At 35.0% G+C, this 23,718-nt stretch overlaps 5 protein-coding genes across 6 annotated transcripts; 1 reads left to right on the top strand and 4 right to left on the bottom strand.

Annotated features, from left to right (window-relative positions):
- Positions 1–378: 378 nt before the first annotated feature.
- LOC125874580 (binding partner of ACD11 1-like) lies at positions 379–4,091 on the bottom strand. Of its 2 annotated transcripts, XM_049555493.1 has the most exons (6): positions 3,942–4,091; positions 3,428–3,531; positions 3,216–3,291; positions 1,418–1,501; positions 718–1,330; positions 379–681 (listed from the first exon to the last, which is right to left on the bottom strand). In XM_049555493.1, the coding sequence occupies exons 1-6, from the start codon at positions 3,945–3,947 to the stop codon at positions 578–580; spliced, it is 987 nt and encodes a 328-aa protein (XP_049411450.1). In that variant the 5' UTR covers positions 3,948–4,091; the 3' UTR covers positions 379–577. The 2 variants fall into 2 exon arrangements, with proteins under 2 accessions (XP_049411450.1, XP_049411448.1); XM_049555491.1 differs by having other exon boundaries at positions 379–1,330.
- Positions 4,092–4,896: 805 nt separating this feature from the next.
- Positions 4,897–6,557, top strand: LOC125874581 (syntaxin-22-like). The gene is made up of 7 exons (XM_049555494.1): positions 4,897–5,123; positions 5,214–5,307; positions 5,389–5,528; positions 5,618–5,686; positions 5,885–6,042; positions 6,156–6,256; positions 6,347–6,557. Exons 1-7 carry the CDS (start codon positions 4,900–4,902, stop codon positions 6,410–6,412), a joined length of 852 nt encoding a protein of 283 aa, XP_049411451.1. The 5' UTR covers positions 4,897–4,899; the 3' UTR covers positions 6,413–6,557.
- Positions 6,558–7,680: 1,123 nt separating this feature from the next.
- LOC125874531 (heat stress transcription factor A-1b-like) lies at positions 7,681–12,083 on the bottom strand. The gene is made up of 3 exons (XM_049555435.1): positions 11,675–12,083; positions 9,009–10,314; positions 7,681–7,994 (listed from the first exon to the last, which is right to left on the bottom strand). The coding sequence occupies exons 1-2, from the start codon at positions 11,900–11,902 to the stop codon at positions 9,046–9,048; spliced, it is 1,497 nt and encodes a 498-aa protein (XP_049411392.1). The 5' UTR covers positions 11,903–12,083; the 3' UTR covers positions 7,681–7,994; positions 9,009–9,045.
- Positions 12,084–15,286: 3,203 nt separating this feature from the next.
- Positions 15,287–16,622, bottom strand: LOC125875131 (inositol-tetrakisphosphate 1-kinase 1-like). The gene has a single exon (XM_049556216.1). It carries the CDS (start codon positions 16,553–16,555, stop codon positions 15,602–15,604), a length of 954 nt encoding a protein of 317 aa, XP_049412173.1. The 5' UTR covers positions 16,556–16,622; the 3' UTR covers positions 15,287–15,601.
- Positions 16,623–17,580: 958 nt separating this feature from the next.
- LOC125874905 (WEB family protein At3g02930, chloroplastic-like) lies at positions 17,581–21,182 on the bottom strand. Its single transcript, XM_049555956.1, has 3 exons — positions 20,954–21,182; positions 20,273–20,477; positions 17,581–20,006 (listed from the first exon to the last, which is right to left on the bottom strand). The coding sequence occupies exons 1-3, from the start codon at positions 20,968–20,970 to the stop codon at positions 17,790–17,792; spliced, it is 2,439 nt and encodes an 812-aa protein (XP_049411913.1). The 5' UTR covers positions 20,971–21,182; the 3' UTR covers positions 17,581–17,789.
- Between the last annotated feature and the right edge of the window lie 2,536 nt (positions 21,183–23,718).

A 23,718-nucleotide genomic window follows, 5' to 3' on the forward strand; every position in this document is an offset into this window, starting at 1 on the left:
TTTATTTAAACTATGTAATATCAAAAGAATGACTCATCTGAATACTTAACCACACATATTACACATTTCGAAATTAAAAGAGAATTAAACAATACTTATAATTTTCCTGTTATACAAGCAAACATATGATCATTGAAATTTACATGTCAATATCAATTCTTATGCAAAAAAGAACATAAAAGGAACCTCTATAGAACATTTTGAGATTTGACAAGTAAAGAAATCCTGCATGCTTTATTTCTAAGGCATTACTCTTAGTTTAAATGCAAGGAATTTAACATGGAGATGATGCAGATTTTAATCATAAAAATTAAAGGAATTGAAAGGAGGTAATCTGATTTTTCATTTAGTGCAATATTGAAATAGTAATTGATCTCATCTCTTGCAAATCCCTTTTTTTGTTAGAAAAAAATAAATCTCCTACAAGAATGATGCTCATTATATCATATTTTAGGTCCCAACATACATAAGAAATAAGATTCCATGTATAAATACCATAGTTGATACATAATGACCTGCTCAAATTCGAATAACAAACTAGCGTAAATCGTGCATTTACTTTCAAGATAATGTTGGATTAAGCTTTTGGTGGAAGAGAGGGATTGGTAGATTCCTCAATTCCGGTTTGGGAGTCGGGATGTTCTTGTTTTGCAGAAGTTGCTGCAACTTCTTGCACATCACCTTTAGCAGAAGCTGCAGCAAGTTCTTGCACATGACCTTTAGCAGAAGCTGCAGCAAGTTCTTGCACATCACCTTTAGCAGAAGCTGCAGCAAGTTCTTGGACATCACCTTTAGCGGAATCTGCAGCTTGTTGTTGCACATTACCTTTTGTTGAAGTTGCAGTATTTTCTTGTGCATGACCTTTAGTAAAAGTTCTTCTTTCTTCTTCAGCCAGTTTTTCCTTTGTCTTCTGTCCCACTTCCCCGGCAGCCTTAGTGACTCGACTTAAGGCACCTGCAGCCCAAGTTACCCCTGTCAAAGCATATCTGTTCTTCATGATGACGGATCCAGCATTGCTAACTGTCTGTTCAGCAGCTGCAAAAGCAGATTTTGACTTTTCCGAGACTTGGAACTTCTGGTCCATTTCTTTCACTTTGTGGTTCACAATGGTTGCTCCTGTAGTGATTTTCTCACTAAGGCCATATTTTTGGTCTAAAGAAGCAACTGTGGCTGAGGTAGTGGATGTGATCTTGTGTCTCTCGTCTAGTGCCTTGGCTTTGCCAACTGCATCCTTGCCCAAGATAAAGCCCTTTGCCAACATGCTGCTGACGACATCCTCTGCCTTTTGAATAGCAGATCCAGCAGCGGGTGCATTGGTGCTTTCAGTTGGCTGCACATATAAACGGTACACCATTTATGGACAATCATGTGATGGATGAAGCCGGAAAGTCTGCTTAAAACATTAAGTTATACGTACAACTGGTGATACTGAAGCTGTAGGTGGGAGCTTGTACTCGGGTGCAAGGACTATTGAGATGGACTGATCAACAATTGTAGCTCCCTAAAAACACCAAGTGAGCTTATCAATCGCAAAAGTGGAGCAGTAAAGGAACAGTCACAAATTGGAAAAATCAAGCAGCACTTAAGCTATGTGAACAACCAACAATACTTATGCTAGAATACACTTTATCTGTATCTCTGTTACAAGACTTCAAGTGGATTGAAGAAGAAGAGAAATAATGGTAGTATTGACTTTTTAAGTATAGGATAGTTCCCTTACTCTCCGTAACATCTGAGCAATCTGACATTAAATACTAAAACAGTGAGAGTATCCACCGAAAAAATTGTCAATAAGATTTTTCACACTGCAATTTCCCCTAGAGGTATGTTGATCGTTCTATTAAAGCCATCATGCTGAAGTAAGAAGGCCACACACAAGTAACATGGACCTAGGCTTTTATGATTTCGCTAGCTACTTTGAACTATTCTCTGGCAGCAATGGGGAGCTTCAAGACTTTAAGCACTTTTGTCATCTGCCTAATTTAATCCCTCTCCACCCTCCCCTACACACCAAGGAAAAAACGAAGAAAGACAAACTGAAACCTAGCCATGCACAAAAAAAAATTTAATAAGAAATAAACATCAACAACGACAGAGAAAATCCAGAACTCACCAAGTCAAGATACAGACAACAATGAATGCTACCCGAACCAATAACACTTAAAGGAGGTGAAAACTGGAAGCTCATACAGAAGTTCCCCACGTTAGATTGAGGGATGAGTTGTTTGTCTACTTATTTGGTCCTAAGCAATCCTCACCTCATACGGAAGAATCCCACATTGGGTTGAGGGATGAGTTGTTAGTCTACTTATTTGCCCACCTCATGAACTAATTTTTGGGATTGAGTTAGGCTCACGGTTCATTTCTTTATCGTAAGCTCCTTGTATTAATATGAAATGAGGAATGAAACTTTATCTCCCTCACCCCCTGTTGGCCAAAAATGCTAACATGTGTCTATGTTGGGAACAACTAAAGTTATGTGACGACTCTGATCAACTGAATCAACTGTAGTTTATGTGGGACCACTTTGGAACTTCTATTGTTCTTACAGAAAGAAAAGGCTCCGAGTGAAGAAACCTAATTGAAAAGGAGATACCAACCAGCAGTGGTGTGTGAAGTATTTATCCAAGTAAATAGATGGATTAGCTCTTAAAGCTCCCCAGTTAACGGTCTCACAAGCTTACAAGTGACAGTTTAACCAAGAGAAGCAGTACAAACGTGAAGCAAATTGTCGCCCCTTAGGGCAGCTGATCCTTAACATAAGCAGTATCCTTTTTTTCTTAACCTAGAAAACTTAGCAATCTCATAAATGTGAAAGAGAATCTGAATTTATCTCACATAGATGAAATTATTCAGGACAACCACAAAAGCACAAAGCCACAAACTGTGAGCTAACCTACTTAATGCTATTCTCAGAATTTTGCTATAGGGACACTTCAATATTCCCATTCTATCACCTCACAAAACAATATTCCACATTGAAGAAACAAAGTTATAATTCAAAAAGATTTTGAAAAAGGAATAGGGGCTATAGCTCGTATCATTTTTGATAAGGGATGCTTGCTAACTTAACTAGCACAAAGGTCTTGTTCCTTTCATAGAATTTGTGGTGTAGACTCAGAGACATAACTATCATAAATATAACAGTTTTTTCATCATTAACTGGCAATTGTAGAAACTTATTAACTATCAAGATCAAGGGGAAGTTTACATACTGAAAGAAGAACTGCAGTCTCTGCACTCTGAGGATCCTTGAATGTTACATAAGCAACTTGTGATCGCTCACTCTCACTATAAAAGAAAATTAAAAAAACATGTAAGTAACCATCAATCATCCTCAATAGGCACACTTACCCCTGTTTATTACCATATAAAATGTTGTGTAAAGATAAGTTAGAAAATCCAAAAATAATAATTATAAACTAACCCTTTCATCTCTAAATATTCAATATCCCCAGAGAAGGAGAAGAACTCCTTGATATCTTGCTCTTTAGCACCCAAAGAAACATTGTTCACTTGCACTGTTTTAACCTATCATAATAATAAAACAACCAAAAAATATCAGCAAGACTTAGCAACAAAAGGCTTAATTCTTCCACCCCGGAAGGTGAAAATCTCACGTACGATTACGTAAATGACTTTGTCTGTTAACTTTTCCACTATCAACCGAAAAAAAAAAAACAATCTTTAAATATTATTATCAGTTATCACCTGATGGGTATATTGCCATAAGATTAAAAGTCGTACCTTTCCTATATATACTAATTACAAAAAGGATATAAAGAAGAATTATTTTGTTTATGTATTTCAGAGATTTACAAATGAAATCGAATCTCATAGAACAATAAGTCACAAAATGGAAAAAAATTCATCAGCTATAAAATGCATTTGTAACAGAAAATTAAATTAAAAAAAATAGAGATGTTGAGCTATTCACTTACCGACATCGATCGAGATAAAAAAAATAGCAGATTAATCAGAGAAGAATAGAAGGAAACAAAATTGGAGGAAGAATCCAAAAGGGGTAAAAGATGGAGGAGTTAGAAATAGAACGTGTTGTACGCAAAAGTTGGCAAATGTTTGTTCCCAGTAAGGCCAAACGAATATTGAGGGAGAGATATTTTATTTTTAAGTGCAAAATAAATTAATTTAGCTTTCTATTCTGTTTTTATTTATAAAGAATAGAAGTTTGCTTCCTAGTTCTCTGCATAAGTTATATTCAAACCAAATCAATAAAGGTAAAATATACAATCATAATTAAGTGGTATATTTTTTCTTTTACTTTTTAACGATTTAGGTTAATTTCATTAGTTTAGTGCAGATATTCGATGTAAATAAATTTTTATTATAGTTACAAATGGTTACTTATCGATTGCAAGCTTCTCCAAAATTTTGTAGGAGACCTCCACAATTCACTGTATTTTTAACTCAAATATTGTAACGGCCAATATTTTCAACCTTCGCATGTTATATGGTTTCATAAGCTTTGTCGATTCTGACTTACAATTTATTGGTACACATTATTGGAATACCATATTTGGTAAGTTTAAATAAGTATTTTTGGCAAAAGGATACTTGGAAGAGGTAATATTAGTAAATGATAAAACTGAAGACAAACTCAACAGCAAAACAGAAATAGCAGAGGCGTTAAGGCTAATGCACCTTCCTTCTTTCGTCGTTTTGTACTCTCTAGTATTAATATTTTCACTTGCACGGCACATCGCCCACTTCTCCTGCTCTTTTCTTGCAAAAACTTGTGTATTTTCAAATTCAATTCGAAAGCAACCTCCCCATTTCCAACACAATGTTGCTTCTCGACACAGATTTCTGATTCATTTAGAGCACACCAACAAAAAAAAAAAACTACTCTCTTTTTTGTGTGTTTTCAAGTAAGAAGAAATGAGCTTTGAAGATCTTGAATCAGGAAGCTCATTGTATGTTCAAGGAGGAAGTGGATCATGGGAACGACAAACAAAACAAGCCATCACAAATCCATCTGCTTCTGTTAATCGTCAATCCATAGTAGTTGGTGTGTTTCAAATAAACACAGCTTTGACAAACTTCCAACGACTAGTTAACACGCTTGGAACACCCAAAGACACTCTTCAACTCCGCCACAACCTGTACAGACTTGTATTCTGTGTTCCTTGATTAAGCTCATTTTACAGTGGTGCATGTGTTAACAGGTTTCAATTTCTTGCTTTTCTCTGCAGCCACAGTACAAGGCAGCAAATTGGGGAATTGATAAAAGAAACTTCAGCTAAGCTTAAGAAAGCCATTGAATCAAATCGACATTCTCAATCTAGTGTAAGTGGATGAATTATTTGAACAAGAAAGTGAAGATAGAAGAATGGGAATCTTCTCAGTAATGTTTCTTTTAAACTTCAGGTCACCAAGAAGATCGCCGATGCTAAGCTTGCTAAGGATTTCCAATCTGTTCTTAAAAAGTTCCAAAAGGCTCAGCAACTTGCAACACAGAGAGAAACAGCTTACACTCCTTTCATCTCCCAGGAAATTATTTCATCCAGGTAATTAACCACTCCAAATGCTTCTGCCACTTTCTTTCTTAGCCCGGATATATGATCTTATCTTCATATTTTGCATTTGTATTTTGCAGAAGCACAGAGATTCAGATAAGTTCATCTATCAGTCCCGAGAGCGGTTCTATCCTTCTGGAATCCAAAAGGTTAGAAGATAACCAAGTACACACTCGTTTTTGGGTTTGTTGATTGATAATGTATGTTAAGAAACTTTATTTCAGTACCCACGTCTCAGTATGGCAAGGGAAGTTGCGTAATCTTATTTTCTTACTGTTTTCGCCAATTCTTTATGCTACCACCAGTTCTTTTGCTCATAGTGAACCCTGGCTTTACTTCTATGGCAGACAGGACGTCGTACAACTGGAACATGAGATTGTTTTTAACGAAGCCATCATAGAAGAAAGAGAGCAAGGAATGATAGAAATCCAGCAGCAGATTGGTGAACTGAATGAGATGTTCAAGGATTTAGCTCTATTGGTCCATGAACAAGGAATTATGCTCGGTTAGCCAATATCTCTATCCGATCCGATCCGATCTTTTGTCTTTCTTCCTCTGAAATTCCAACTATAACTAATCTTATTAATGAATCTAACATCCTAAAAACCCATCTGCCAGATGATATAAGTTCCAATATTGAGAATTCTCATGATGCAACTGCACAAGCTGCAAAGCAACTTACCAAGGCATCGAAAATCCAACAATGTAATTCATCAATGGTAAGAGTCTATATTGCAGCTAGTCCTATGATACCTGACGAATTGCCTTTAGCTTGGCGCAAAATTGATACTTCCAAATTTTCTTTGCAGAGCTGCTTGTTGTTGGTGATATTTGGGGTCATCCTGCTAATAATAATTGTACTGGTGCTAGCATAAAGAGTTCTCTTCCAAGTTACTAAATTGAGATATTGTAGATTTTTCATCTCTCAAGTGTATGGGTTCTGATTGTTCTACCTGCATCAGTCTGCTAATGTAGATAATTTGTATGTCAGTATGACCTTCAAGGTACAGATGTACAGTAAAACAATTTATAGACACTGGGAACTATCTGTGTTCAGTATGCTACCACATTCTGTTGTACGTAATCTTGCCTTTCATTTCTACAAGAGCTTATCCCCATGCTTGAACTCGTGACCTCTTGGTCATAAGATGACAACTCTTACCATAGCGTTAAAGCTCTTCATTTCAATGATCCAGATATAGTCACAAATTGGTATTCGACAATCACATTAGCAAGTAAATTACTAAGTACTACCATTTTTTCTAGTACTTCAGAGACGGTAAGAAGTAGTTTGGTAGGAGAATACCATCCCAGCATTATCCTCCAAGTCCTCCCTTAGCTCACTGACATTCTTCCGTCCTTGCTAGACTAGTGGTTCTATACATAATTTGCATAACCAAAAGGGTACAACTATTTATTTCTTGAGCTCCACGCATCCACCTGATCCCAACAAAGGCAAAAATCAACTGATTCAATAGGCAAGAAAAAATATTACCAACGTCTAACCAGAGGCAGGCAAACCAAATACCTATTGGCTATTGCGATTGATCCTTTCTTTTTTTCTTTTTTTTTTGATAACCGAGATATCCGTCTGTGACCCGCCCTTTGGACCAATCACAGCCTTCTAAACTCGATGGATAATGGGCCCGCCCCTCTACCCTTCTCCACTTAAATACCGGACTTTGCTTTGCATGGTGTGGTGCTTGAACCTGCAACCTAAGCCACAAATCCTCCACCTTTTGCCACTTGAGCTAGGCCTTGTCCTTTCTGACCGCATTCAATCGAGAAAACTGATATCTATCACAATTGAGTGTATGTGAGGACTAATCTGCTACCAGAGTGGGTATTAATCTCCATCAAACATTGGTAATCCGGTAAAACTTTGCCCACACGGTGTTTACACCAAACCATAACCCAAATGAAACATTTCCACATGGGCAAATAAAGGTTCTTCCTCTATTTCTCATAAAATAGCAAGCAACAAAGAGAAATATAACCAAACTAATGGCTGCAAACTAAAAACGACCACATATACTTAAGACTTTCCGAATGACCAAATATTAATCTGATAATAAGTTACTGGGAAAGGAAAATATGTTCATGACTGTTAAGCTCATCATATCTAGAAAGATAATCGACTATATGATGGGAGAAATCTGCTTAAAGTAACCTTTGCAGATTAACAGTATCACAGTTTCTTGCAAGTTATACTTACATCTGTATCAAATCCTCACTGTCATTCTATTATGTTTAGAAGAACTATATACACCACCAGTAACAATCTTTTAGCAACCTTTCCAGCCCCCGCATGGTAACTAGAATATCCAAATACTCAAAGTGTTTGAATCAAAATGCATTAGGCAGACAACATATTTTTCTACTCAAAACTTTGTCTGTGGTGAAGACCAGTCCCCCCAGAAAGGCATTGCTGTCAGTCCACCAGTACAGCGCATTCACCTGACAAAAACCACAGAAACATGATGAGAAACTAAAAGCCCCTATGCTCTCTCCAAACATACCAAAGGTTTTAGTAGTTGTGCTCAAAGCAAAACTATAATGTTGTAAAGATTAGAACATGCATACTAGACCTAAGAATAGAAGGTCCTGAAAGGAAATGGAGAAATATTGAAACTTGGCTCCACCTCGAGATGTCATCCACCCACCCATAATAATGCAGAATGTTAAGATATAAAATCAATGAAACATCTCTGTTCCCACTACAAAATAAGAATTAACTCAACAAGAGATTTCAAGCAACCAGCAGGCTATCAGCAGCATACAGAGTCACATAGATCTATACACTGAAAGTGAGATACCTCTTTTTTAATGGAGAAAATGAAAAAACTAGTCCCTTATGTTTGGGGGTTGGTCTAAACCTGCAAGTGAATTTCCTCTATGTTAGCAGTATACAGAGTCACGTACTAAGGCTGTTATTGATGGTACACGTGAGATTAAAAAAAGTTGATCCATTCGCTAATTCATATAACTGAGGGTCGAAGAGAGCAAATGGTGTATTTAATTGGCTTGAAAAAGATTTTTCTTGAGGTACGAATAAAGGGGAATAAATCTGGAGAAGTTCATCCTGATGGTTCTCTTCAGTTTAAACGGCTAATTGGTAACCATGCCTCTCACAAGCCAACTGCATCAAAGCTAACACCACCAAGTATTCTAATAATAATAGAGACCAAAAGTGCTCAATGGTAGTAAACATGAAAGTCTAAAACTACTTGGATATATATATAAATGCCCATTTTAGACCTTCCCCCAAATCATAAGAGAGATTTTATCATTTTCTCTTGAGTTATGCACGCATAAGTTTTTTGCATAAGCTAGAATTACAAAAACTTCGGATAAAAGAAAATGTTGTGTAAAAATCAAAATTAAAACAAATGATAAGAATTTTGCAACGGTTTGTCAAACGGATAGGAAAGTAATAAGCTCATCATGGTGAATAACAAACAAAATTTCTACCTTTGATGTTTTCTGGATTCAACTAAAATTCACAATTTCATTCACTATGAGAGCCTGATGTGAGAAGTCCCATCTGTTGAGTAAGATGACTCATACGCTTCAGTTTATCACAATCACTCTCTTGAACTTCTGGAACATCCTCTTCTTTTGCTAAACCATCTTCTAATGCTAGAGAACCAATCTCATCCTTATCGCCAGTGAGAGGGCTTGCTAAAAGAATCTGGTCCCAGAAAATGTCATTTATGCCTGGAAGCTTAGGCATCTCGTCCGAAAAGACATCATCCATAGAAAATCCATCAGGGACAATGGATGCTACATCATCCACAATATCTTGCATTGTTTCAATGTATGGCATATCCCCGGTCTCCGGCCGCTTAAGGTCAGTTATTTCAAGAGTTTCCGGTGTATTGAACCCATGTCCTGAAAATTCAGGGTTCACATGATCCGTCTGAGAGTTGAGCGCATTTATTCCAGGAAACTGAGGGACTTTGGCTTGCCCAGGAACCAGACTAGGGGAATACTGGATCTCAGGAATGACAGATAAACTAGAGTTGAATGGAAATCCTGAATCTGACATCAGATGAGATTGTGAAGAAGTTGCCAATTGCGAAAGAGTAACCTCAGAAATATGAGGGGATATACCACCAGTCTCTAATGTATTTTCAAAAGACCGGGCGCGATTAGTCAAGAAACCATGTGTATTCTTAACTATGGTCTCCAACCTACCAGATGTATTAGTTTTCAGGAGCTTCTGCAGCAATGCTTTTGCTGCCTCATTCATCAAAGGCTGGTAACGGACTATCTGCCTGTCACGCAAAGTACTGACCTGCTTGGCTGCATAATTTTCTTCTTCCTGGTTGGGGAATCTCCTCTTCTTATTCATCCCAGGAATGCGCCTTTTACCTTCATTCTGTTGATGAACCAGTTCAGCTATAAAGCCAGGGCTCTGCAAGGCCTTAGCAAGGAATGTCATCGCTTGCTGTTCCCTTTGCTCCATTAACTGAAGACGCTGCCCAACATTCTCCAAGCGGTGATCTGTGGCCTTCTGCTGCTGCCTCAAATTGACTAGCTCCTCCATATGAATACTTTTATCTATTTTAAGCCTTTCCACCTCTTCTTCAATTCCAATCTTCCCAACTTCAACACAAGATCCAACAGATAAACTTTGCACTTGGGAGGCAGTCTCCTGATGAACCTGCATTTGAGAGGGTTTTCGCCTACTTATAGTCTTCAAGAGGTGCTTCTGGCCTCTAAGAAATCCCTCATTTGCAAATTCCCAGCAGTCTGGATCAACCTTCTTGTAACCCTGGTTGATGAAAGGGGATAGCAAACTGTTAAAAGAGTAAAGGCTGCCCAACATATACAAAGAATATTTGTAACCGAAATACACAGACAACAGAGAATGACAACACTGTATTAAGTATTAACTGCATTACACAAGAAAATAATTCCCTCGTCATAATTAGAAGAGATTCTCATCGTCAATCAATTACTTAGAACATTGAAACCTGGACAGAATTGTTGCAGTATCACATAGATACACTTCATTTGATGTCTTGAAATTGTTTTTCAGCAGACAGGACTAGCAAATGCTTGGATTGCTAAAATAAGAAGTTGGGAATGGAGTCATGTGAGATTGTAATACTTGTAGTGATTTGTATATATCAACTTTTTCCAACAAAAATGTCTTTGCTTGCTTACAATTTAGTCAATATTTCAGCACATGCAACAAACACATTATAAATGGAAATATTGATGTTACTTATTTTTGTTTTTGTTTTTTTTTGTGGTGGGGGTAAACCAGACCTTTTTTTCCTGTTGGAATACTGTTATCCCATGAGAAAACATTACAAGCCCTGAACCCAACTTTGCAAAACACACCAAACACTGAAATTACCATTTATCTTCCAAATATTGAATTCAAGATAGGCCCTAAACATAAACTTCCAGGAGATTAAGTCTGCTTTACCAACCCTGCAGACCTTTGAGCTTCCAGGCACTTTGTCCTTGCACCTCCTTGGTGCTCCTTCTCTAAATAAATAGAAGTCCTTTTACAGCTAACATTTGCATACATAGTGATTGCATCAAGTCACCCCCAGTTTTTCTATTTAAGATATTCGCCATGGCCAACTAATAATCAGTTTACGCAGCACAGAATTTGCTAACTATGAAACTGAATAGCAGGAAGGACACACTCAATGTAAATGAAACCATTGAATGATATTCTGAACTAATATACTAATCAGAAATTCTCTTATAATTAGATAGAAAGTTTTTGCCTATTTGCTCAAATTTTGCAACATCTTTCCAACTCAATGTGCTAATCATATATAATCTCAGGATAAGATATCAACAAATAGAAGATAAATAAGATATCTTATAGTAAGAGCTACAAAACAACCTATCCAAGTAAAAACACCAAAAACAACAGAAAAAACGTAAATAAATCTCGCAGAAACAATCACCATAGCAATCAGCTGTGTCTCAAAATTATTAGTATATTTCCACTTCATTCAGACCGATGCACATTAGCTACATTCAGAATCCAATTCAACACTTAAAAAAAAAGTGGTTTATTTAGGGTTTAAGTAAATTTCTGGAAACACGAACATGCATAAATTTCGTAAGAGCGATGAAACAAAGAAGAATTTTATTAATTTACTAACATAAGTATTCAACTGCCTGACGAAGCTGGAAAAGTTATTGTGCTTAAAATACTTGGGCAAAATATCCCTGGAAAACTCCGGCACATTCCATACGACGAAACTGTTATTACTCTTACTCCACGACACAACAGAGTCCGTCGACCGATCATCCACCATGTCATACGTTTTGCTCAGAAAAGGCGGAAGCGGATGAACTCCTTCCATAGTTTTTTCGCCGTCCGGCGACATTCTGACGGTTGCTCTGTTTATTCACCTGGTATACACAGATAGAGATACGAAGAAGCAGAAGTTACACGAGGCACTACAAAATGGTTTGTAGGTCTCGCGATTCGAGGAGATGGTGAGAGAGAAAATTTGTGTGGAAAAAAAAGAGATAAAGAGAAAGTAGCAGAGTGCAGACTGAATTACTCAAAGAATAAATGCGCCCACCCCTTTTGTTCCCATTTACCTGTCAACCATTTTTTTGGTTTATTAATTCGAATAAGCGCCGACTTGGCTTATTTTAGAGCTTCAAAATCGAATTCAAAAAAGAAAAATTGATGAGTATTAATTTAGTGATTTTGGTAATGGTTTAAAAATAATCAAGTTTTAATAGTTTGAGGTTTTACTTTAATGAATTAATTAATAATTATTTAGTAAATTATTAAATTATATTTATATTATTCGATATATAAAATTTTAATCGATAAATCAATAGTCTAATTTAATTTGAGAAAGGTTCTTTACTAAAGATTTTCTTATATTTAAAACTCGAAATTGAGAGGTCAATCAAATTATCCACTTCACTATGTCCTTTGATGATTACATATCAACCATTGGTTGTTCTAAAAGTGAAAAGATACGTAAATAAAGTTTAAATAGTAATTAAAATTAAACTAATATGATTAAAAAAAACTAAAGAGTTACAATAAAATAAAACTAATCTGATCCTCTCCTTATGAATTACAGTTTTTAAAGAACTTATTTTTTACTAACTAAATAGGAGTAAGGGAATACTATTATATTAGAGATTTTGTCGATTTGGTTTTAGAGGTAATGTAGGGATTCGTGAGACAAGTTCGTAGTAATATCAAAATGAATACATAATTACTTGTTAAATGTGGGAATATTGTATTAAAAGTTATTATCACATAGTGTATATTGTATAATTTGAAAATAAGTGTTTTCTTCTTTTTGAATTTTTTTTTATTAAGAGGGTTAGCTTTGGAAATTAGTTATTTAATTTGTTCATGGCTAATATCCTTACTTTTTCTTAATAGTCTATTATGCATAAATAACACGTAAATTTGATATAACTCATGTATTTACAAAAGAGAGAAGGTTCCTAGACATTAATTATTTTATATATATAAATGCAAAATCTTATGGGGATAATGTACCTCTCTAGCTAACCAGCCAAACCATAAATGAAAGAGGAAGTAGGAGGTAATATGATAGAGCGGCTAGAGGTGTTAAAAATTATTTTCATATTAAAATAGGTTTAAAACCATATGAAATAATTGTGATCCGTTATAAAATATTGTAGACATTGAAAAATTTTAGGACTTAGTAATACGTTTTCAATTCTAGTTGGGATACTACATGTATTGATTCCAGTTAGAATTCTTAGAGGCTATATAAAACTTATTTTCTAGCTTATGCCTATATAAAGGGTATTATATTCTCTTAAAAAAGCATCTCGAATATTCGCATCTTGAATATTCCACAAATTCATGGAATATTTATAAGAAAATCAAATTCAAATCATACTAGTTCGAGAAATATGCCACAAATGACCCTCAAATCATGAATATATATCTTATCGAATCATGAATATATATCTTATGAGAGAAGAATTAAGAAGGAACAAAATTGTCTTGATCAATAAATTATATTTCTTCATATTTTATTTATGATTACATTTTATTTTTCTGTCACTTCAAAAATTTGTTGAAAAACAAAAATTATACATTGAGAAAGATAAAAAGATTACTAACTTCACCTAAACATTACAACATGTATATTTATCATTTATAGTTAGCTGAGTATTGAGAAATTGCTTACACGACTTTAAAATCATTCTGATTAAGTCAAGAAAGTGGTACTTCCTTTCATGGACATTATTCCTCCACGGATAGAAGTGGACAAAGAAGGATGTTTGGAAAAATTGCGGTAAGCTAGATAGCAGTCATTTATTCTAAATTCTTATTATAAGTATTAATTATTTATATATTTTTGACGTATTTTTTAAATTTTATTTTATTTATTAAGATAATGAGATAATATGAATGAAATGAAAATTCATATATTCGACTCTAACTTGTTTGAAATTGAGGCATAATTATTGTTATATCCACCCTATATATACATACACGTCTTTCTTCCCCCACATGCTTGTAAAGCTTATTGAACATGATGACATAGAACTTCATCCTTCAAGATCAAGTATTGAAGATTGTTGGAAGTCAACAGCGCAACAGAAGGTCACATATATGCAGAAATTTTGTTTATATAGGAGAATGCAATTAAGGAAATGGAGATCTTACTCTTATGAACGATTTTAGAACTTGTTAGTATTTTTCATTGTACCAAAAAGTAACAAGGAATGCTCATTCAATGGTATGAACATGTACATAAGGAATATGAAATTTTTCTATACATGTACTCAATTTTTCTTAATAATGTGCAGCAACAAGAAGCCAACTGATTGAGTGAAGTTGACAAAGAGGTACCCAAGTTCTTCACATCTTTAGACTTGGTGAGGGAGAACGAACCTCATAGAGTATGCTTGGTGTACTCAATTAATAAATTGCAACATCAGCTGTGATGCAGAAACATCAACTTCCTTAAACATCTCTGCCAACAAGAACCAACGAGTAACGCTAGCGCAGACACTAAGTTACCGTAGCACTTTGTATAACAAGTGCAGTACTTCAGATAACACTGTTTGTCACAATTGTAACAAGTACATTGTCCCAAAATATTGCAAGTCCCCGACCATTGAACCACCAAGCCCCATAATGTATTGACTAGTTATGTGAGTAAGGGGTGCAAGCAGGGATGTCTAGGCACAAATGCAACCTTAGAAGGTGGTCCACTTAATGACAACGGCTAGGATTAAGATGTACCTAAGCTTTGTACATTGTAGATCTGGATATTTAAGCCCGGTGGGTAAGTGATAAGGTTTGTGGCACCTTAAACAATTGGTATGGTCTAACGTTCAGTTTCTCACACCAGAATAATTAACTCCTGATGTTAACTGTTAGTGTGATCTAAGTGAACCATAAATCGCAACCCAATCTAGAAACAATGCCACCAACCCCAGGACACACCAAATTTTCTAGCCCTCCACACCATCCTCTACTGAGAGTAATCACACCAGCTTCGACTGTGGAAACCATTTATAGCATTTTGCATATGGAATTGCATTAAGAAGCATGAAAAGTAAAACAAAACAAATGTATCTTAGAAGACTACAAAATACTAATTCTACGATTGCTTGAACAAATTACCCACAAAGGCAACCAAAATATTGAAGGAATTAACAAGAAAAATGGCTCAAGCAATCACAATATTGAACATGTATTGAAAAACACCAATTCCTCAAAATTTAAAACTTCATTCAACATAACAGTTGAAACTTTGAAGTATTATCATCCGGTTCCAAATTATTCCATATCTCATTTACTAAACTTAAGAAAAAACGAGAACGAAAGAGAAGCATCAATTGCCCCAAAAGTCAGTAGACTTCACCTTACAATTTTACGAAATTAGCGCAGTTAGCCTCTTTTGACTCACATCTACCTCAAGATGCAGGTTTATTACTTCAGCATCATCTGCAGCTGAGCTGTTTCCATTTTCTGGAAAATTTGTTACCTGCCATTGAAATAAAAGAGTAAAAGGCTAACTGTATAACCACTACACTGGCCTATAATGATCATCAGAAGCCTAACGAGACTCGTTGTTTAGCTTCTCGCGTGCAATATCTAGGAAAAATGCAGTCATCATAGTCTCATAGTTTGGCATTTTAGCATAGCCAGGGAAATAATTGATATCAATAACAAGATATCGATTCCCAACTTTTTCATCTCTAATCATATCAAAGTTAAAGAGATGCAACTTCAAAGCATCCCTCAACTGATTAGCCACATCTATCACAAATCTCGATGGAGGCATCACCGCCTTCTCAATCAGTTCAGCAAAACTATCATCATTCTGATCTTGAGCAGTCAAATTAGATATCTGGGAAAACGATATCAAATTCTCTAACATCCCCAATTTCTCCTCCGGAATATCAGGCAATGACCTCCTTTTCACACATTTCACATGTTCCCCAGCTACATAAACCTTGAAAATAACTCCTCCGTGATTCACAAATTCCTGTAAAACAATTGGGGGTTTCAGCCCTTCTAACCCTTCCGGCTTCAAAACCAAAGACATTTGATGAGAATCAGCAGAACCATTCGCAATCAACGGCTTAGCAATGACAGGGAAATGTAACCCTTGACTAGTAATAGCGTCTAAAAGGGATTCCGAATTTTCTCCAACGAAAATCTGAATAGGGATCCCGATAGTTTCGTTATCTCCGGCGATTTTCAATTCGTTAACGACTTCGAGCATTGTGAGCCGATTGTGAAGCTTTTCAATGGCGTCGATTGGATCTACTATAATGGCGGTTGGGTTCTGAAGCGCGAATTCTTCTAACTGTTTCCTCCATTCTGGACCATATAGCTTGTGGAATATACAATCAAAAGGACCTTGTTCGATTAATGGTTTGTCAAGATCGATTTGGACTAGATCAATGCCATTTTCTTGGGCATGCTTGATGAGTGAATCTTGAATAAAGCTTGACACTTTCTTCGATGCAAGTACGTAACCAAAGCGAAATCGTCTTTCAGGCATAGCTGTTTATCGAATTGAATTGAGAGATAAAAAACAAGAAAATGTTGAAGAGGGGATTTTGATTTTGACTTTTAATTTTGGATGGCAGTTTGATAAAAGAGATTCGTTTTACTAGTGTTTCTGGGGAGCAAAAATTAGAGCGTGACACGTGGCAGGTGGGATATTCCAGGACTTTGAAAGTCGAGCTGCACGTGGCATTTAGTTTGATTCATATGACACAAATTCCTAGTCCTCCACCGCCCCCCAAAATTGATTGGACACCAATTCTTTAATTAGAAAGGGTATCTTAGTCCGTACATTATTGTTTTTTTTATTTTTCTTTAGTTCGTTAGAAAAAATATCTCTATTTTATTTATTAACATTTAGTTTTAATTTTTTAGATGATATATTGAAAATTATAAGATTAAAAAATGATTTAGTATATTTGAGTTATTTTTAATTTAGATATTAAATTATTTTTTAAGTTTTCGTTTTCAAATTATGTGTCAAGTTAAAATAAGATAAATAAATTTATAAGCTTATTGTACTGAAGATTTGTATTTCAAAGTGAAAATTAGTGGATACTTGCTCATAATATTACCTCACTATAATAATATCTCCGTCTATTTTTAATTGTTATAGTTTCCTTTTTAGAGTCAAACTATAAAAAAATTTAACTAAATTTTATGATTATTTTTTCACTATATTGATATGCAAAAAATCACAATTTATAGTGTTTTTTGTATAGTTTTTGAATACCTAAATTTTTTATTTAAAATATCGAATTAATGTAATCTAATTTAACTTTGAAAATTAGTCAAATTGACTTTTAAAAAGTGTAACATGACAAATAAAAGTATTGGACGGAAGGAGTAACTGAGAGAATCTTGTAGGGAGTGTCATCTCCAAAATGGGCCATGTAGTATGTAATTCTAATTTAGTCTGAACTCCAATAAGAACACCGAACATAGGGTGGAAGACCAAAAAAATATAACCTCACCAATTTAACTGAGATAAATGTTGAAAGCATGCGCAATTTAGAAACCAAATATAATAGACAAACAAAGCTGAAAGAAATGGTGGGGAAAATATTAAGGATATTCCTAACATGACAATTTGTAATTGAGAACCAAATCCCTCCAAATACTAAGAACAGAAAACTAAAGATAGTGCAACTATTTTTTTCTTATGTAATTAAGCCCCTATTTGAAAATATAAACAAAAAAAAAAAGAAAACAGTTGATAAACTGATCAATTACTTCTGGCTGCTGGTGTTTTTCTTCTTCAGTAGACTTCCAAATTTATGAAACAAAGGTTTTTTCTTCTTCTGATTTTGCTGCTTATTAGGAGATGTGCCACCATTCTCAGAGAACTCTGATTTTTCTTCTTGTTCTGCCTCTCTTTCCCACATTTTATGCTCATCTTTTCCCAAATCATCATCATCTTTCTTTGCTTTACTCTCAAGTTCATTTAGTTTTCCATTTGAATTATCGATAACTTTAGAGGCCTTAAGATCATCTTCATCATGTGAGGTGATTTTGACTTGATCAGGCTTTTTATCAACAGGTTGTTCAGATTGATTAGGTGGAAGTTCCATCTTAGGCTTCTCTATTTGATCAGAGAATTTCACTACTTTTGGGAGCATGTTGTAGCTTTTTTCGCTATCAGAAAGCTCTACACTTACTTCAGGTTCATTTTTGGCTAATGATTCTTCAAGCAACATTGACAATTCATCAACTTTCTTCAATGATGCAGCTTCTCTACTTCGAAGCTCCTCATTTTCGCTAACAATAATCTGCACTTCATTTTCTTTGTCAGCTAAACGTTCCTTCAATCTTATGCTCTCATCTTTTGCTTCACCAAGGACCTCTTTTAAAAAAGTCACCTCAGATTCAGATTTCCTTAGGGAATTCTTCAAATAAGCTTCTTCGTCTTTTTTGGCAGAAGCTTGATCCTCGGCATCTTTTAGCAGATTTACTAACCGGTTGATTTCTTTTTCCATTGATGAATTTTCTTCTTCAGTTTTATTCATGCAACTCATCAGATGAAGCTCCTTTTCCTCCCACTCAGCCTTCCATTTCTCTAGCCCGTTTTTGGATTGTTCAATGGAATTGGTAAGAACATCAAGTTTCTCTTTTGCTTCGTCAAGCATGCTTTCGTACTTTTCCTCTTTTGCTTTCAATTCCAACTTCAAATCTTCAAGTTGTGTTTCATAATGTTCATGTTGATCAGTTTGGTTAGACAACAACCTCTCTTTGGCTTCTCTTGCTTCTGAAGAAACCTCATGCAAAGCTGATGCCAAACTTTCCATTGCCTTCTTACTTTTTTCTTCATCCTCCCTGGAGCTTTCCAAATCATTTACAAGTCTTTTTTTTTCTTCTAACAGTATTTGAACGCTGGCTGCTGCTAGCTTTCCATTCTCTAAAGCCTGAATCTTCTCCTCCTTCACTGTTTCAAGATCACACATAAGAGAATCCACCTTCTTTCTCAACTCAGACACCTCTTCCCTAGCCATTTGAGCATGATGTTCTGATTCCTCAAGATCGCCTTTCTGCCTCGCCATTGACATCTCCAGTATGCGCACCTTCTCCTTGAGATATGCAATCTCACATTCTGCATCATGCACCAGATCATTGCTTGCTTCCAGTTGTTTCATGACCGACTCAAGGGTTGCTGATGCAGATCTCTCTAAATGGTGTGCTTCCTCAGTCTGAGCATCTTGTTCTTTGACCTTCTTCTTCCATTCCTCCAATACATTATGAGCGTAGGATTCAGCCATCTTAGCAGCCTCCAAATTGGCATTAAGTTGTTTCACAATAGCTTCTTTTTCCACCAATTGAGCTTCATAACTTTTTGCTTTCTCGAGTTCTTCTTTCAGTGTTTCTATCTCAAGTTTCAGGTCTTCCACCAGCTTATTCTTCTCATTAACCTCCGTTTCATTCCAAGAAATCCTGGAATCAAGCAAAGATTTCAATCTCACTAACTCAGCTGAGAGGATTTCCACCTTCTGTGCATGAGTTTCAGCAATTTTTGCGGCATCCTCAGCATTGCTAAGTGCCTTATTTTTGACCTCACAAGCCACGGCCAATTCGCGCTTTACACGTTGAAGTTCCTGTGTAGCAGAGAGGAGAGAAGCCACATCCACAGCATGTTGGTTCCTCACAGCTTCGACTTCATTCAGCCATTCCTCTTCTTTCTTTTGAGCAGCTTCAATCCCCACCTGTTCCATCTCAACAGCACGAAACGTTTCAATTTCAGAGTTCTCTTCAGCTTGCTTTCGAGCTACCAAAGCTTCTCTCAGCTTCTCATTTGCTTCCTCAGACAATTTCTGAGCTTCCTTCACTTCTTCAAGAGCTTGCACTTTTTCCTTTTCAGCCAAAGCCAACATCTCCTTGGCCTTCTTAAGATCTTCTCGAGCAACATTTAATTCAGATTGCAGTTCTGATGGCTTCAGGATCCGCGTTGGCTTTTTCTGATAAGTTTAAAATCAAACGAGTAATGTAAATAATAATGCATAAGTTATAGAAGACAAAAAAAAAAAAAACGTTTCATCGAGACACTAATGAAGAACTTTCTCTATTTTGATGAAAACTAGTTTTTCCTGCATCCACATAGTAATCCAACAGACATTCAGAATCTGAACCTTATTCGACGTAATGTCATAGCATGATCAAGGCAATGCAACTCAATTTACATCACCTTACACACATAACATCAAATGGATTTTGAGAAACTCACATCAGGTAGAGTACTGATCTTAGAGGTCCGTCGTTCCACCGAAGGCTTAGAAGTTATAGCAGATCTAACAGTCTTATCAACTGAACGGTGCAAATTCTGCAGTGAAGAGGGCGAATCAGCATCAGATTTAGCTATTCCCCTGCTCACTCTACTGATCCGCGGAGTTACTGGTGTCGAATTACTAGGAGTTCCACTTGATGTTGATCTGGTGCAAGTTCAAATACACCACAATTAGATAAACCTGATACTCCAAGCAATTCTAACAAAGCAAAATCACAAGATCAACCCCATCCCCCACCCCCAACTCCACAGCATCCAATTAGTAATTTGCAAAGGAAATTAGAACAATCCATGCCAAAGTTGGAAACTTTTTATCAAAATGTAGTATCCAACTTATCTTTTTCTCCTTATTTACTGTTTTCTTTTCACTTTTGGGCAACATTACCAATCATGAAGTAGATGCATCAGAAAACTTTGCCAGATTGAGTGAAATTTTAGATCCTTAGATCAAACCAGATACCATAACAAGGCAACATTCAAATACAAGATGCTTAAAATCATAGACAAGGGAATTTTTTTTAAAAAAAATTACTTTCCAAGAAAGAGGGCCAAAAAAAAAAACGGTTACAGACATGTTAAAATTGTAAAGACAACTCTCAATTCAGATCCATAAGCACTTACTTGATTTTAGTAGACATTTTGGCTGTTGAAGAGAAACAAGAATACTACTTTATCAACACAAAGGAAGATTTGCTGCTAAATTTGCTGACATTTGTCTTCATAACAAGGAGAAAAATGCAAGACAGAGATAAACAAATAGATTTGTGAAATTATATCAAGAATGTTACTTTTAGCACTGATGGGATAAAGGGAAAAAATTTACAGAGAAAAAAAAGATCATTTGGGTTGGTGATCAGCCATACTAGAGCAGTTATACTAATTTATTTATTTTCATATATCAGTTTCAGCTTTTGAATTGGGAGGAGGAATTTACAAGGCTACCCTTCCTGTTTTTAGAAAAGAGGTATGTTTGCTTTAGCTACAGGGGTAGTAGTAGTAATAACTTCTTCCCTTTGTTTCAATTTATGTAACACATTTCGAATTTCGAAATTCAAATAAGTCTTTTGAATTGTCCGTTATTGTGATTTTAGTACATTTTACTTAGTTTATAAATATATAAATTTCATTTTAAAACATTTAAAGATTTGATGAGCAATTTTTTTTGTCTTGAAAAATGAAATGTGTCGTATAAATTGGAAATGATTATTTTTTTTTTAGAAACAATGGGAGTATTATCTATCTACTTCTTTTTGCTTTTTGCAGGTGATAAAAGATGAAGAATGGGTCAGGCAGGTTTGGTGTTGTTTTCAAATGGTCTATTTCTGTAATGCTTACTTTTCTTTTACAGAAAGGAAAAGGATAGTCTTATACAGAATTAACCAACTTTATTAAGTAATCAATAATCATACACCCTCTTCAATATTTTTGTTAACTACTATTGACATTCTTTAAGTTTAAATTGATATAAGTACGTTTGATATGATGGGACCTTGTTCTTGTCCCTACAACAAAGCACATAAAGAGTCCTTCCGGATTAGTTGATTAAAAGCAGTTGATAAATATATTTTGAATGTGAAAGTTAAATTTATAAATAAAAATAATTATATATTTAAATATAAGATTAAAATTAATATGGTTTACTTCATTCTAAAAAAAAAAAAAGATATTAAAATTAATAATAAGCAAAAGTGAACCCAATCTTTAATGTAGCGAGGACAATATTATCTTTAACACAACCACGCCATTTAATTACTAGACTAGATACAATTTTTTGGCGTGCAAGTCCAACAAATCTAATAAGGTGCGATGACACGTGCAAATCAAGATCAAAAATCCTATATATAGAAAAATAAAGAGAATTTGAGATACTAGAATTAATAAAAAACATTTGAGTCAAAAAGGTAAATAGAAAAATAAAAATTCAATTCATACTTTTTTTTCACGGTAGATTTTAGGGATAAGGGTCTGAAAAATACCCCAACTTTGGTCGATTTACTATTCCGATACTAAACTTTCATGAGGACCTATTACCTCCCTAGACTATTTAATACCGTATTTTTTACCCCCTGAACTATTTAATGGTGTATTTTAAAGGTATATATGTGCTCACGTGGACACATTACTATTTATAATTTTGCATTATTTTTTATGTCCACGTGGGCAAATATATATGTTTAAAATACGGTATTAAATAGTCTAGGGAGGTAATAGGTCCTCATGAAAGTTTAGTATCGCAACAGCAAATCCGACCAAAGTTGAGGTATTTTTCAGACCATTATCCATAGATTTTATGTTACTAAAGTAATTATAATATATATGTTTGTACGGGACATAAGTGCAACAATCAACATACATGTGGGACACTAATAATTTTTATCTAATAAGAGTCCGGAATATAAGATCTACCTTCTTATTAACGTGTGTGTTTTATGAAATTCACATTTAATTCAACAGTATTCATGTTATCTTATTTAAAAATTTTCTATTTTACAATTGCTTCTCTTTATTGTTCATCTCGTACACTTGATTTCTCCTTCAATCGTGTCCTCTAACTCACCTCTTTCGACCTAATAAACAGCTCACCTCTTCCGATCAAATAAACAACTCACCTCCAATCTCCCCCTCTCTATGACGTCAACTTCCCCTCTCTTTGCATGGATTCAATTAATAGGAGCCCTTAAAATTTTCGTAATTCGGGTGAATTTTTTTTTTTGGTCAACCCCTCAAAACTTTCTAAAGTTTATGGAGTAAATAAATTCATATTTACTTTCAATTTTTTCAACTTGCATTTTTCCACTTTAGATTTCATGTTACTTGTTACATTTCAATTTTAATATAATCACGATATATATACTATTTGCATGGAGCACACATATAACGCATGTGTCAAACACTAGTACTAGGGGTATTCACAAATCAGTTTGGATCGGTTATTGGTCAAAACCAAAATCAAACCAACTTAATCGGTTTTAAAATTATCAAAATCAAACCAAATATAATATACATTTATCAATTTGGTGGTTATAGGTTTCGGTTTGGTTTGGGTATTCGGTTATTAACCATACACAATAATAAAAGAAATAGTTCATTCATAATGTGAAAAAAAGTGACAACAATTAGAATGACTGAAATTACTGAACTTTCGATCATTGAAGTTACTATGAATAAAGTTTTAAAATTCACTATATTGGCCTAGAAGGACGAGGCAGTAACATTTTCAGTTCCACAAAGAATTGTCATAGACACTCATATATATGAAATCAATAAGATAAATATTTTCACATTGGGAATTTTTGCTTTCAATAAGTAAATTATAAAGAAAATTTAATGAAAACATATATAAGATCTTTAAAATTGTTTATAAAAACAATATATTAAATATGCAT

The sequence above is a fragment of the Solanum stenotomum genome, chromosome 8 (assembly GCF_019186545.1).
Source record: "Solanum stenotomum isolate F172 chromosome 8, ASM1918654v1, whole genome shotgun sequence".
NCBI classification, from domain to species: domain Eukaryota; kingdom Viridiplantae; phylum Streptophyta; class Magnoliopsida; order Solanales; family Solanaceae; genus Solanum; species Solanum stenotomum.

Bases quoted from the DNA above. Each gene is read 5' to 3' on its own strand.
- LOC125874580 (XM_049555491.1), bottom strand. The intron at 3,292-3,427 runs GTTAGTTTATAA...TTTCTTTTATAG, and splicing joins GAATATTTAGAGATGAAAGG to TGAGAGTGAGCGATCACAAG. The intron at 1,502-3,215 runs GTATGTAAACTT...TGGTGTTTTTAG, and splicing joins AGACTGCAGTTCTTCTTTCA to GGAGCTACAATTGTTGATCA.
- LOC125874581 (XM_049555494.1), top strand. From the start codon at position 4,900: ATGAGCTTTGAAGATCTTGAATCAGGAAGCTCATTGTATGTTCAAGGA. The intron at 5,529-5,617 runs GTAATTAACCAC...TGTATTTTGCAG, and splicing joins CAGGAAATTATTTCATCCAG to AAGCACAGAGATTCAGATAA. The intron at 5,687-5,884 runs GTTAGAAGATAA...CTTCTATGGCAG, and splicing joins ATCCTTCTGGAATCCAAAAG to ACAGGACGTCGTACAACTGG.
- LOC125874531 (XM_049555435.1), bottom strand. From the start codon at position 11,902: ATGTCGCCGGACGGCGAAAAAACTATGGAAGGAGTTCATCCGCTTCCG. The intron at 10,315-11,674 runs GTTAGTAAATTA...TTCATCAACCAG, and splicing joins TCAGGCAGTTGAATACTTAT to GGTTACAAGAAGGTTGATCC.
- LOC125875131 (XM_049556216.1), bottom strand. From the start codon at position 16,555: ATGCCTGAAAGACGATTTCGCTTTGGTTACGTACTTGCATCGAAGAAA.
- LOC125874905 (XM_049555956.1), bottom strand. The intron at 20,007-20,272 runs GTGAGTTTCTCA...TAAACTTATCAG, and splicing joins AGATCAGTACTCTACCTGAT to AAAAAGCCAACGCGGATCCT.